Source organism: Telopea speciosissima, chromosome 5, assembly GCF_018873765.1.
Source record: "Telopea speciosissima isolate NSW1024214 ecotype Mountain lineage chromosome 5, Tspe_v1, whole genome shotgun sequence".
In the NCBI taxonomy this organism is placed as follows: Eukaryota; Viridiplantae; Streptophyta; class Magnoliopsida; order Proteales; family Proteaceae; genus Telopea; species Telopea speciosissima.
Genome location: NC_057920.1, coordinates 2925507 through 2941247, shown reverse-complemented (window position 1 = coordinate 2941247; position 15741 = coordinate 2925507). Strand labels below are relative to the sequence as shown.

Here is a 15741-nt window from a genome sequence, read left to right as displayed (position 1 = left end):
TCTTTGCCAGGCAAGCTTGAGACCTCAGCAGCAATTGGGGAACTGTGAGCATCATTGATGAGTTGGAATTCTTCCACATGCAATACAGGCAGAATAATTAATCAACAGTATAACCGTAAAAAAGACTAACGCCTACTCTACATGTTTTCATTGAAAATTTCTCATTAGTTTAAAGAAACACTTGAATTGTAGTTATGATGGCAAAAAGAAATAGAAAGAATATAAAATATGTGAAAATCATAAGCACAAATACAAGATGTAACCTCTCTATCAACAAGGGGAAGGTTTGAGATCATACAACAAATTCATGAGCAACTGCTCTCGAGCTGAACAAAGGCAGCTAGTCATTAAGTTTGAGCATGTACATAAGAGCATGCTACATCTCAACAGAACACACCATTGAATTTTAGATTCTTACTCAGGTACCCACAAGTGGTAGGGGGGTTACTGTGTCCTCATCCTGCTACTTTCTGCAGCTCTCACTTGAAAGAAATATGAATGGGCCTGGAACAAACAGACAAGCATTTCAAAATGGCTTCAAACATAAACCATACCAAAGGGGTTTTGCATACCCAATACTCTGTCATGATACTGAAGATAACAATCAATATTTTGGTTGTGAACAAAGTAATCATATAAAGAATGGCACAATAAATCCTATAAAATGCCTTCAAGTCAATTTGCCCTATAACTTACGGGAATCAAGCAACAAAACTTTTTTTAAGGAGAGAGAAAGAAGTTTTTTATAGTTCAAGCACAGAGGAAAAGTATCAAATGATTGTATGAAACCAACGCAAGTTCAATGGTAGACTAGGACACCTCAACCACACTACCGCTCAAAACAACTACACCCCAATCTTTCGGTCCATAAGCTAAAATATTCAAGTGGCTCAGAGCTCAACATAGCAACCATCAAAGAAACAAACAAAAGCGTGAATGCATTGCTTTATATCAATCCCTTTCTTGAGTGGTTAAAAATTCTTGGGCAGGGAAAATATCTACCTAAATTTTCAATTTTTTTTTTGTGATGAGGCAAAACATTCTCTCTCCCCTCCCAGCCCACACCTAATTACTTTCAATCCCAAATTAGAATCCAACTCATTTTGCCAGGCCACTTGGTAGTATCCTCGCAATTGGAAAAGACATTAGAGCATAGAAAGCAACCAGAGTGAAAGCAGCACTAGGAGTACCAGAAGGAAAAGAAAGGAAGATCATTTGCATGTGAGAATATTCCTCATGAATGCATTTAAAACCAATGTCACATAGCAATGTAGCACAGTAACCCTGGGATTACCATTGCTTCCCTTGCAGTAAGCCTATCCTGATGATCATAGCGGAGGAGCTTATCAAGAAAATCAATAGCCTGCATGTCATACACTTATGAGGTAACTACAAATATTGCCAAAATCAAATAAACAAAATATTTTCAAGAAATACAAAATACCTACCTCAGGTGAAACTAGGTGCTGATTATCCGCACTAATAAATTTGGACCAGGGCTTCCTGCTGTGCCTGACAGAAGATAAAGAAAGAGGATGATGCACAGATGAGCATTGTTCTTCAAACATTTAGCAGAACAACCTCAATCCCATATAAAAGCTACACCTAGGGAAGAAAATGGATAGTCAAAACTCCAGATTCAATCTATTTCATACCCATCTGTTCAGATATTCATCCAGTTCATCAGATATCAAAAATGAATCTTGATATTGATACATCAACTCTGATTGTAATTTCAGATTGCAGATAGTTATTAAATAAATTGCACCAACATATCCTACACTCATATAGATTTTTCATCTGGAATTATGTAATAATCTGTATTTTATTATTATTACTAATATTTATATCGGAGCAGGGGTCGAGTACGCTGTACACCATACCCAGAATCCATTCCATCAAACCCTTAATAACTGCCATGTGGCAGACAGCAGTGGGGGCCTGGGGCCGAAATCTGGTGGGCACATCCACATCATCATCCATCCATGGATAAAATTTCAGGCCAATCTACTTCCCATGCTACATGACAAAGGTTTTAAAGTTTGAAAAGTCAATAGGATGTGAAATATTAACTCAAACAAGCCCCATTGAAAAATAAAGGGGGAAAGCCCATACCTGGTGGCCACAAAATTGAAATAGCCAACCAAATTTGACAGGTTATAAGAGATGGGGTCTTGAATCTATCCAACAGTTAGTCTGCCAAATTATCTGTTCATGTGGCCAATGTTAGTTTGATGAAAAGGCTTCCAGGCCCAAGGGTAATGGAACCTTTTGACCTATTTATATATTATGAAAATATGGGGTATTATCAGATTAAATTTCAGATAACCAAATCCTTGGCAGTTTGGAGTCAGATACGTGAAACATCCATCAAATATTAAATATAATTGGACAATGGATACATTTTATCAGAACTGAATTTAGATGCTGGTGTATTTGATCCAAATTTGCTCCCATTGCAGTCCTGGTTACACCACTTCTAGTCTAGTATAGTCTAGGGAGATAATCACAAACCTACATGCTCCAATAAAACCGCATCATTTTATTAAACCAGAAGTTATTTTTAAACAACACAATTTGCATGAAATAGATCCATACCTCCCAACAAGAGCATCAAGCTGAGGATCAAGCTCTAATCGGTATTTGTTCAGATATGCATTAAGTTCATCGGTCCCAAGTACCTGAAAAGAGATTTTGTCAGAAACCAAATGGAAGTCCGGTAAAAGAATTTCTAATGAATCACCAACTAATTTAATCCATCCAACCCCTATATGCATAGGCTAAGACCCCAGCACGGAAATACTAAAACACTAAACTTACCTGAAGACTTTTTTTTTTTTGGATGAATATAGGCAAGATAAGTTATTCTGATGGTGATAGGTTATTATGATGGTAGATTCGTGGGTAGACAATGAAGAAAAACTTTTCCCTAAAGACTTAACAACCAATAATAAAAAGATAGCCAACTCAGACTGGAATAAAATATTCCTAATCCAAGATAAACTTTGCATTAAAATAAAAAATAGACTTCTAGAAGACCCCACAACTAATCCCGCTCACCTCCTATCCATATTTTAGGCCCATTTAAGTAGCCTGCTACAATGAAAACCTCTTGGATCAAAGGCCCAACACATATGTAACTCAACCCAAGGCTTAATTCCACTAAATAAACCCACTTCTCCGATTTATTTGCATCAATACTTAACAGGCCCATGTCGACAAGAGGGTGGCACCAGATTTAGGATGAACAACTTGGGAGTAAATTCCTCATTTGGAAACATATTGAGTGTTACCCTGATCATTGTTTATAGTTTCACTTGTGTTTGGCAAGATACAAGCATTATGAAAGAGACCTTGATTAAAATTTAGAAGTAAATGCATGACATCAGCATACTAGATAGAATACTCAAAACCATGTCTGTCTTGTCCTTCCAGAACTGAAGGTAGGTATGTCATCCCCCGTAACAGTGTACAGATCAGGCATCTTGGAGTTAAACCTTTTAAAATATATCTATAAAGCTTTCCAAACTACATCTAATTCAACAAGAATCCTATAACAAGTAATAAAGGCTCCAACATACACAACTATTAGATAGTAAAACGAGGTCCCCAAATGAAACTTTAGAAGATCTAAAACAGAGAATGAGACTCACAGTTCTATTTCATACAGAATGAGAAAGTCTATAAACCAATTTAGCTCATTTAGATCCTCAGTATTTACACCAAGAAAATAAATTAAAATAAGTTGATGTACATGATGGAATTTGCATCTCTGAAAAGTTGTAAGAAAACCACAAGAAGATGAGATATTCTAGTTGAGTATGTAAGCAATTGGGGGGGGGGGGGGGAGAGAGAGAGAGAGAGAGAGAGAAGGTAAATTTTAGTCTAAATATAACCATCAGCAAGTGTCTGACACATGAACAAATGGCTTCGTAATGCACAACCCATAAACAAAGGATTCTCTATACAGCAGAGTCAATATTACCTTGGCAATTTTAACAAGCTGGTCATGGTTGTCATGGCCATAAAAGAATGGCTCCTTGCGAAATATCTGCAAAATGCATACACAAAATGTTGACGAAAGTGGCTAGTTAAGACTAGACAGCTTCATAGCATTGACACAAAAATCTCTCACCATTCCTGCAAACATGCAACCAAGACTCCACATGTCCAAGGAATAGTCATAGTCCTGCAAATCAACAAGGAGCTCAGGCCCCTTAAAGTATCTGCAGAACAGGGGGTGCACATGGTTAACTTTCTCCAGGAATGAATATGAGATGTGCATGCTTGAGATCTAGTAAAAGCCATTCTCCAACAGTTCCACTAAGGAAAAACATAACGACCCAGATAACACAATTAGACATCTCATTTGAGCTTGTAAAAATAGGATACATGATGCAGATAAATCAGTAAAAGTGGGCTTATTTTGGTGGAAATAAGCCTTGGGAGGTTCTATGCATGTTGGGCCTTTGGTCCAATAGGTTTTCATTGTAATTGGTCGCATTACAGGGCCTAAAATTTGGGTAGTAGGTAGGAATACGGGATTTACTATCTTACTTTAGTTAAAAGTAATTTATTTCATTTAGTAAATGTTATTTCCTGGGTTGTCAAGGATAGGACAGAGTCTTGTATAAATACTGAATAAAACTTATATTCCTACATTGGATAGAGTTCTAGTTGTTGAAGTATATCGAGCTATGAGTATCTCGATTAGAATATTCTTGTTGAAGATGTGTCTATCGGCTCCTAGGTTTAGTGTATCTCGATTAGGGTACTCCTAGTCCTAATCAAGATACCTAGCTCCTAGGTGTCTCACAATATGGTTGTAATTGTCAGTCCTAGCTGTTAATCCTAGTCCTAGTAGGAATTACAAGAAATAGGAAATATCAGAAATCATAATAGAACTACAAACCTACTAGGACTAGGATTAACAACTAGGACTAACAATTACAACCATATTGTGAGACACCTAGGAGCTAGGTATCTCGATTAGGACTAGGAGTACCCTAACCGAGATACACTAACCCTAGGAGCCGATAGACACATCTTCAACAGGGTTCTTTCCGTTATTTATTTAAATGCTCCAAATCCTTCTAAGAGAATGGCCAATACAAAATATTATTGGAAATATTAGACTGAACAAAATCAACATATTAATGTGATGCCACAGAAAGCATGTCCAGAAAGTTTGAGTGCCAACTAATATTGCCACATGGCAGATAAGCTAACAGTGCCAGGATGACTTCTAAGACAGTCGATGCCAGCCTCCCATCCCTCCATCTTTCAAATGAATGCATGTTCCTTGAAACTTCCAGCTCTTCAAGACTGTTTTAACTGTTCGCACAATTGAATAGTTAACCAAATAGTTCAAACTATGATATCATCATTAGATTAAACAGCTGAGTTAGGATGGACATATAACTTGACAGTATTAACAGTTCAACTGTTCCATTTGTACTTTCCTTTTTTTTTAAATATCAATATGAAATACGAAGGCTTTACCTTGAGGCTACACGAACATTGTATTCCTTGCCAGGATGGTAGAATTCAGCAAGACCCCAATCTATCAGGCGAAGTTTTCTCAGCTCATGATCTATCATAACATTGTGGGGCTTGACATCTCTATGCATGATACCTTGTGAATGACAGTAATCTAACGCCTGCATCGGAAGAGGGGGAAGGAGGATGAGTCAAGCACGCAATGCTACATCCAGTACCTGATGCATCAACTTTCTGTGCTATATGACACAGAAAACAGCATTAGTTTTGCAAAACTACATATGATACAAATGCAAATAATTAGTACCCACCGGAAACCATTTTGGTTGCCAAAGTTGGAATATCACACTTCAAAATATCTCCAAGAGACAAAAGACCATAGAAGGGCATCATACTGTGAATGAGATGATACCATTGTGGCCTCCTCATCTCAAAATCACATCGAGGACCAGGTCAGTAGTACCAGACAGCAATATCTATAGGGCCATAGGGGTAAATGCCACAGTGCTGTCCCGTTAAGAGAGCCACAGTCTACCTAGTTGTGCCACACGATAGGATAATGTGGCAATTCCAACCTTGATATATAGGGCATGGACTGGATCAGTATTGTGTCGAATTTCGGAGCCAATTTTAATTATATATCAACATGTAAGATGCAACCTCTTCGTAGTCCCTCTCTTGGTGTGGACCCTCTTGGTTGTTCTGGACTTTTGGAGATTTGTTTTGCCCAAAATAATTACATATTTCGGGCCCCATGCAAAATGCCACATTGGACAAATAGAAACTCTCAAAATCACACTGGGGTCATTATTACTTCCCCCCCCCCCAATTTGTTGAAGGTTCAAAATGCCCTCCTCTGTTCCCTGGCACCCATCAAAGGCCAATGATGGCCATCGGTGAAGGAATTCCTCCTTCACCGCGGCTTGAGGAAAACCTTCTCCAAAGGGATATTATGTTCAGACCTGTCCTCAAGAAGAATAAATTCTTAAAGTCTTCCCTTCAGCTGCAGTTACATGATTCTCATAATTCTGCCAATTCCAAACCCCTACACCCCACCCCCCACCCCCAACAAAAAAAAAAATCTTTGTAACTTTAGAGCTGATTCCAGTCTACTCAGTTTACTCTAAACAAGCAATGATTAACAGCATGACATTGAGTGAGCATAATTCCACAAGTAAACATCATAAATAGTAAATTAATAAGATGTAATCTGCAATAAGTTGGGGGAAGAGAAAAAAACCTTGAGAAGCTCATATATGTAGTAGCGTATGTCATAATCCGTCAGTGTGGGGTACAAAATTTTGAAATCTGTGCTGTTCACATATTCAAATATTAAGCTAGGAGTTTTGGAATGCTGGTCTCTGACAATATCAAGCAGCTTCACAATATTTGGGCCTCCACAAAGGTTTTGTAGTATTTTTATCTCCCTTTTTATCTGCAAAATGAACCAATATAAATTTTGAAGTTACACATGATAAATCCTTATAAAACAAAAGGAAAAAAAAAAAGTCAAGGAAAGATGTTATATATACAAAAGAAAGGCAGCATTGCTTCTTATTAAAAATGATTTCCTGAGTGTCACATTTCTTCTATCCATATTTATCTCAACAATATACACATTGGAGATTAACATAAAGTAGGAAAGTGTTGTTGCTTCCAGTATAGTTGTCAAGGCGTCTCCTAGGCGTCCAGGTCCCTTGGTTGACTTGGGCCCCTAGGCGGGCGTCTTGGTCGCCTAGTTGGTGTCGCCTTGATTTTGGACCCTCTCCAACGCCTTGTGTTGCCTAGACGCCGTGACAACTCTGGCTTCCAAGTCTTTGTTTGGAGGGGGTGGGGGGCCAGACTTTGTTCCTAGCACTGGAAATATAGTCTACCAAGTGTCGAACGCCACATAAGTCTATGGAACATTGTGAACATTTTAGAAACCCTTGGAATATTGTAGAAACTCTATGCATTAAGAAACGAAGGTCATTACAGATATTGAGCACATTCAATAAACTTTTCTGCAGGAGCCTGGGACTCCAAAGAACAATCATTAGATCAATTGAGACTTCGTATGAAAATTAAAAGAAAATAGTGGTATTGACTCAGGTTTACTATTCTACCTTAGTAAAATCTAAGCAGGGCTACAAGTCTACAACACCTCCTAGTAAATCTCAATGGACCTTATTTTTGCAATGACAATGCTAACCCTGCAATTGGGGCCTTTTGACAGCTTAAAGTTTTCTATTTCCTAACCAATATAAAAACATGGTAGATGAATTCATAGGCAGGACGATAACTGAGGGTTTGCAAAGCCATAAAGAGGTGTTTCAATTTCATCATCATTCTCAAATGCCAGAATGGAGCTCATAAAATAGAAAGAAACGATAAGAGTTTCATCAATACTGCTGTTCCAGTTAATGTGGTGGCAAAAACAATCAAATACCCTCTTTTATGGAAGGCTATTCTACCTCCGAATTTTGAGATGTCAACATTTCAGACCTTAAAAATCAGTGAGCCACTTTTATTCTATTGGGGAGATATACACTTGTGAATCCATGTGTCTTGTATAGCTGTTTGAGCTCATCTTTTATGCCCTGCACAGCTTTGATCCTTTTTCTATATTAATAAAATTTCTTGACTTATAAAACAATTTATATACAGCATAATTATAAAGGTAATAATATCATGACTACCCATGGAGCATAAATATTCCTCCTCTCCAGGCTTAAAAGCAAGACATGCAACACAATAAGTAGGTTAATTTCTTCGCAGTAATGTTACGATCCTATGTTCCCCTCCCCCCTTTTTGCCTTTATAATTTTCCATTTTTTTTACTTAAACTGGAAACCTAAATTTCCTTGTTCGCTTAATACATAAGACTTTTGTAAGTCATAACAGAGATTTTCCTCATAGAAATCTAATGATCATATAGAGCAACAATGATTAGCTGCAAATATTTTGGAATATTTGCCTGAGAAAGATCAAAAAGGATTCAAGAGAATGCCTAACAAGTAAGGACCCTCAAACTAAATGAAAGAGTGCCTAAAGATAAAAGCAATGAGGTAATCCTTATCTTTCAACATGATGATTCTGTACTCATTAAGGCTTGCTCTAATTGCAAGTAAAGGAAATACAGGAAAGTGGAGTTATTTTAAAAAGCAAAAGCTCTTGTAATCATGATTTTGTAACTAAGTTAAACTCTTACCTAAAATGGTAACTGAACTTTTCAAATGAATCTTTATTTTCCTATCCAAATCATAGTTGTCACGGTGTCACGGCGATCCAAGTCGGTGGAGGGGTGTCTGATCGATATATCGACACGTCGCCCGCCATGGCGATCATGTAGACCATGGCCGAATTGTAATTACATCCAAAGTTGAATGGTAAAGTTGAATGGCGAACTAGTAGATAAATCAAGATTTATAAGCAGTGGCAGAATTGTAATTAATCTGAAGTTGTAAAGAAGGAGTGGCAGTACTGTAATTAATGGAAATCAATTTAATAAAGAAAATAAACCAGGGAGTGGGATAGCACGTTTGATGGGTAAAGGGTATGCTTGGAACAAAATGGAAAATAATAGATGGTGGGAATAAAAGTAAAAGAAAAGGGTAATGTTGGGAACTAAGGAAAATGGGTTTAATAGATAAGAAATCGAGAAACAAAAAACAAAGGAATTCAGTCTTCTTCAACCTCATGACTCCTCAGCCAAAGAAGGAACCATAACCTAGTGGCAGAATGGAAGTTATTTCGAAGGTGGGCCTTCCTCGTAAGAACCCAATCGATACGAAGCTTCAGGCAAGAATCGCCACAACCTGTTCTCTCAAGGGCACCAAGAATCTAATTGAAAGAACCTGCAACCAACAGATCAATGGAACTGAACCAAATCTGACGGTAGTAATGGAGGTGCAGGTCTGATGTGTGATGGAGCCTCAATTTTGAAAGGGGCTGAGCCAAAGGTTTGGAAGGATGAATCATACAGATCTACGAGAAATAGCCCCAAAATTCTGCTGGCAACCGAATGGTGAGAGGAAGGCTAAAATAGGAGATTTAGGGAAACAGGGACACCATGGCGTTGGTCGATATGGCCATTTCTCCAGCACCAGGATGCCATGACAACTATGATCCAAATCCACGGAATGAGGTTCCAAAGAGAAGTAAAAGTTAATTACTAGATTTTTTTGTTTTGTTTTGTTTTTTTTTTTTTTTTTGGGGGGGTGGGGATTAGTTACACAGTCATTGTTGGTAATGATTACGAAAGTTTCCATTTTAGTTTTGTTTAATTTCATTTCCCTTCACTTCAAACTAGACGGAGCCTAATTGGAAAAAGAAAAATAGCAGGGTTCCTGAAAAGCAAGCAGTGGAGACAATTATATGAGTAAAAATCACCTTCTTTTTCTTGACAGGCTTGAGGATCTTGATGATGCACCGCTCATTACTGGTGGTGTTTATACCTTCAAAAACCTCACTGTATTTTCCTCTTCCAACTTTCCGAACAACCTCATAATCATCCTGGTCACTATTTTTTTTTTTTTTTTGGGGGGGGGGGGGGGTGGGGATGGGAAGAACCCATTGTTACATTAGGTATATCTTACACACATCCATGAAGCTGATTTTACAACCACTACTACAACAAGAACATGAAGAGGGTCGAATTAAATATTAAAAGCTAAGGAGACGATAAAAAAACAAAGAAGAAAGCCAGACAGAAATCCAAATAAGTAAATATATGAATGTCCATCTGTTGGGGCTAGGAACAGTAAAAGGTTCTGAAGCCATATCTGGGACATGTTTCTCATTGTAGAGGATTATGACCCACCATTGAATGGGTCCAGTCTAGGAAATTGCCCAGACCAAAATCAAAGTGCTTCTTAAGCTTTCATAAATATTTTCCTCACTATCCAAGTTAGTGAAGTCACAGTTCAAGGCAGTTATCATCTTACCAAGAAAATATCTTCAGTGGGATTGCAAACCTGGTGCAATGGAAGCAGAGTATTGAAGACTTGTGATGCATCAATCAAGTTCTCACAAAAAAAATTTAAATTCTTAACCCTATTTAAGAAGTGATGAAGATTCCACAAATGGAGGAGAGGAGAACAAAGTTTGTTGGTCCAAGCTACCTCCAACAGAAAAGAGCCAAGATTTGAACACTTGAACCCTAATGTAAGATACAAGACCACACAATATGCATAGAATGGAAAGTCACTTAACTCTGTACTTTATTCACCCCAGAATACCAATAAAGCCAAGCCCACATGAGAATGAGTATTTAGTGTTAGTGCTTTTCAGATCCATGATATTGAGATTATGTCAGAGGGGCTCAGGCATGGGCAAGTACATGGCCTTTCCAGAGCACACATATTCCCAATGGCAACATCACCTCCTCACCTCAACTGTTCTATTAGGAAGAACTCATTTATCTTTATTAAGGTTAATGGCTCTTCTGTAAGTGTTTAGAAAGGACAGGCACTGCTAGTTTCTAGATGGTTTTAAGATGTCCTCATCTCCTCATTATAATTGAAGTAGTTATGGAGGTGTTAGAGGAAAAATCATTCAATGCTTTGAATATACAGCGGCAGCTAAATGGATGAGATTTCTCTCAGAGTTTGTTCCCTGATGGGAGGAATATGATATATATTCCCACTTAGAACAGCATTAAGGTAAATTAAAACAGTATTTGGAATGACATGAATGTAAATTATCACGCTCTTCGAGTATCAGTCCTGAACGGTTGAGAAACTAATCATGGTCTAGGATAACAATGAGGAACATTTAATCAAGTAGACGTATCATGGTTACAATCATTGCAAGCTTCAATGAAGCTATACGAATAATAGCTCTAAGAGGTTCACAGGTAAGTGTCAATCGAGAACAAATCTCTAGATGGCATTATATTGCTTAAATAGGCTAATACTTCCCCAGGTGATTCTCCTGCACATGGAGATATAACCTCTGAGTTAGTCTATATTGGGGTGGAAGCCTACTGCAGCATTCATGAAACAGTGAACTTTGTGGGACATGAACTGACACATCTACAGATAAAAGAACTGCAATTATAATAAAATTTTGAGCTAACAGAAACCTCTGACCACTTCAGACTGATGCTTCAAAGATGGAATCAATATCTGAGTTCGAAACATATATTCAACTAGCAAAAATTAGTGTAAACAAAACTACAAAAGTGACAACGCCAATTTCCTCATACTTCCATCAACGATGTCCATCGAGTCTAATCCAAAACTTTGTGACATTCTAACCGAAAAATATTTTCAACCTATAATAAGCAAATATGAGAAACGGAACAATATTTCAAGAGAACACCTTGACCTCCGTTAAGAGCACAAACTCATCAATGAAAGAGGTTGAGAAATCAGAAGAGGAGTTAGGGCTTCTTACCCCCACTGAACGGTGAGAGACTCGTAATCCCAATACTCCTTAGGGCGGAGAACATTAACGTCGGTGTAAACACGAGCCTTAGACATGACGCGATGAGATTCTCTGTTCAAGACGGAGGTATTGATCTTACCAGCGGTGCTGCGATAACTGTAAGTAGTTTTGGTTGCCGTCGTGCTTAGGGTATTGTTATTGTGACAGCGAAGTAGAGAAGATGAGGAGGTGAAGAGATGAAGATTAGGAGGCTGAGCTCCCGGCGCCTGCAATGCCAGCAGTAGCCCGACTAGCAACAACCGGAAGCGTAGAAGAGGATCGCGACTATCTTTCATGCATCAGCGACCCCACATCTTATCCCGATATAAATGCCCAAACTCCAATGAAAAAAGCTGCTTTTAAATTCCCAAATCCAAATCGATCTGGATTCTCTCTCTCTCAATCTCTCCCTCTCGAGTCTCTCCCGACCCCTGGAAGGCTTGGACACTGGACCTGATGAGGAGAGAGAAAGGTTGATAGGGATTTTTCTTTGTTGGCCGAGAGGGGAATTGGAATTGCCCAAAGTACCCATTCCTTGTCTATAATTACACGAAATGGACCGCTCATTCTATTCTCTCCCATTGGCCACGAGTGGATTATAGATGAGGACCACATGGCGGTGCTTTATGAGTGGAAGTTTGGCCCGGTTAGCCCGAGCCGCTCAAACCAGTCTTGAATCCTATAGGGTTTAGGTTGGACCAGGGTTAAGAGTTTTAGACCTGGTTTTTTTTTTATATAGGTATTCTAGACTCGAGGTTGGGTTGGGTTGGGTTGGCCGAGCCTAAGTTGAAGCCTTGGTTTGAACCTGACCTGGCCAGCCTTGTATATAAATAAATATATAAAATATATGTGGGAAAAAGAAGGCTACATAGTCGTGTGGCCTAGTGTCTTAACATAGGAGTACGTGAAATTATTGTTCTACCCCCTAAAATCAAAAACCCCATATATGTTGATGACCATGTGCATGTTCTCATTGGCTCCCATACTAGTGCAATCACTATATGATCAGTGCCATGTTGTGTGGCCCTTGCATCAACAAAGATGAATTTTTTCATTTCATGGAGAGCGGGGCAATCATTTTGCCCTTCCCATGTCTAGACAAAGGCACCACATAACCTGGCAGTTTTCTTTTTCCCATATATTATATCATAAATACAATATAAATAAAAACAAACATGATCAGTCTGGTATTGCAACCTTGAAAATGGCAAAAATAAGAGTTGCCAAAGTCAAATAAGACCAACCCAATCCAGCTTGGTCCAATCAAAGCCAGGCAGATCTGGGCCTCGTCTAAGATACCCCAGCCCAACCTCAAGCTAGACTAGGCTTAGGCTGAGTTAAGGGAACCTAAGTTTGGGCTAGGGTTTAAAAAACCTGGCCCAACTTGGCCTGGTCGCAGCCTCTGGTGATGATTTTGATGGTTATGCTCCAATGTTTAACAACCGGTCCAGCGCAAAGGACACTGACGATCAAAACAACCGGTCAAACCAGATAAAACCAATATCATCCGTCACATCGGTTAACGAGCTAATCAATGGTCAGATATTAGTGTGGTTTTTTTTTTAACGTCAGAACGTGCCCTCAAATTGATAGTGACTACCCATCATTTTTACTATATGTTATGCAGAGAAATATAATTGAAAAGAGAGAGAGAGAGAGAGAGAGAGAGAGAGAGAGATTTTACTATTTCCCACCCCCTCTATTTATCTCTAATCTATATTGTTAAGTCCGAAGGTTTTGTGCACACTTGTGTATCATGCACGATCGCATGTAGATAGAGCATAAGATGAAAACAATATGGGAGTCGAAACGACCAAACCCCCTCCCTTATTCGATGAATAGTTTTGATACGGTCATGCGTGAACCCCTTCCTAAATATATTAATGAATATCTTATCAATGGTAGTTTTACTATAGCTATCTTGTTTAAGTTTAATACTTGACCAAAAGAGAAATAATATTTTTAACTGAAGCAATGTCGTGTACATTAATTATCCATCAATTAATATGTATTATATTTATCATGACATTTTTTTTTGGCACTAACTCTAAAGGATTTTAAGGTGGCACACCTAATGGTTCCATGTGCAAAGGTGATGTGGAAATTGTGACGTTCGAATTGATATGGCACAACCTAGTTGGCTATTTATCAAATTTCAGACGTAGATTCATTCAAATTACCCCCTATTGGCAACTTTTCCAATTTCCCTTGTGTTTTTCAACTATCTATTTGTTTTGTTTTAAAAGTTTCATTTTCCTCCATCTAGTTGTAATGTGAGGAAGATGAATGTAAATTAATTAAAAGGGATAAAGTTCTCTACACTGGGGGCGCAAGGTGTGCCCAGACACATGGGAGTGGGCGAAATGATAGGCCCGCCCCCCTAAATGACCCAAACCCCACCCCATGTGTTTGAGCGCAGCCTGTGCCCAGTTGCGCTCCCAGGTAGAAAACGTTGCCCCTAATTGAAAATAATTTTTTGAAACCATAATAGTGTGATTAGCTTAAATATTACTAACATAGTAATTAAACTTTCCATTGGATTTATTATAAATAATTTTTTTGAAACAAAAAATAGAGAGCTTGCTTAAAAACCTCCCCCAAGTGGACTAGCCTAGAAATACTTTTTCCAAATCTGAAATAGTGAAAGAATAACTAGACCTTAATACGAATTTGTTAACCTAGAAAAATACTTACTTATCCTCAAAGCATGGAACAAAATCTTGGTCGAAATTGATCCAAATCCTTGAGTTGTCTCAATTTTAAGGTTGGCCAAATTGAAACCCAATGTTGAAACCTCTAAACAAGATTTGTCACATCTTAGTATTGAACTTGACCAAAATCAGGCTCAAAATCGAGATTTAGAACCTTGCCTAAAAGTATACAACACTTATTCAATCAGAATATCCAATACTATAAGGTAATTCACTTGAAAATATGTTATAAGTTTGATCTCCTGTTATCCTCAATCTAATCAAGCACAATGGCAAGTCAAAAGTATGCAAAGCTAATTAGTATTGCCATGAGTTGCTTTTAAGCAATGAAAAACATGAAATGAGACACAATACTTGCACAAACATTGACTCACAGATTAACAATGTCTTATGCTAACATTGATTATTTTTTTAAAGTTGATACATCGGTCAATTATACAATTGCCACCCATAGAGGACTAGCTCAAATCAATTTTTATCTGCTGCTGTAATTGGAGCGTTGCTGTGCGCATCGTGTGGCGCAGCAGCGGCCATGTGTGCACAATGGGCCCCACTATGCACACATGGCCGCTGCTGCGCCGCACGATGCGCACAGTAGCACTCCAGTTACAGCAGCGGATAAAGGTCCAACTCAAATGGGTATGACAATCTTGTTTTGAGGACTATAGACTGATTCATTAATCAGTTAGTGTTGGTCCAACCTGATTAAATTGATGGGACCTACCTGATGTAGATGCCTTAGACATTAATCTTGTATAGAGGTCTTTGCGCAAGTTTGGGAGGTCCATAAGTTGCTGGTGGTAGTCGAATGGTATAGAATTAACCTTTGGATACTTATATCATAGGTTAGGCCTTTTATTTTGTTTATTTGTAATTAGCTTGGTTTATAAGTTCATAAAGTGGAGATAAAATTAATACATACGATTAGTAGTTAAATTAAGTGTTTTGAGTTAGATTAAGATACTTAATAGTAGAACTCTATTTTTAATATATCCCCTTAGAAGACACAACCCCATAAGTTCTTTTCGAATCAAGCACGCACAAACATTCTTCCTTGTTATGTAGAACTTTGGCAAAGAACAAGAAAAAAAAAAAATCTCATATGCTAGGTGCAACTTGATTT

General features: G+C 38.2%; 1 protein-coding gene across 2 annotated transcripts; it reads right to left on the bottom strand.

Annotated features, from left to right (window-relative positions):
* Window positions 1-171: 171 nt before the first annotated feature.
* On the bottom strand, window positions 172-12274 carry LOC122661675 (casein kinase II subunit alpha-2-like). 2 transcript variants are annotated; one of them, XM_043857152.1, is made up of 10 exons: window positions 11878-12272; window positions 9871-10000; window positions 6740-6934; window positions 5503-5660; window positions 4136-4226; window positions 3986-4051; window positions 2599-2681; window positions 1449-1512; window positions 1295-1363; window positions 172-504 (listed from the first exon to the last, which is right to left on the bottom strand). In XM_043857152.1, the coding sequence occupies exons 1-10, from the start codon at window positions 12201-12203 to the stop codon at window positions 445-447; spliced, it is 1242 nt and encodes a 413-aa protein (XP_043713087.1). In that variant the 5' UTR covers window positions 12204-12272; the 3' UTR covers window positions 172-444. The 2 variants fall into 2 exon arrangements, with proteins under 2 accessions (XP_043713087.1, XP_043713088.1); XM_043857153.1 differs by lacking the exon at window positions 1295-1363 and having other exon boundaries at window positions 11878-12274.
* Window positions 12275-15741: the final 3467 nt, after the last annotated feature.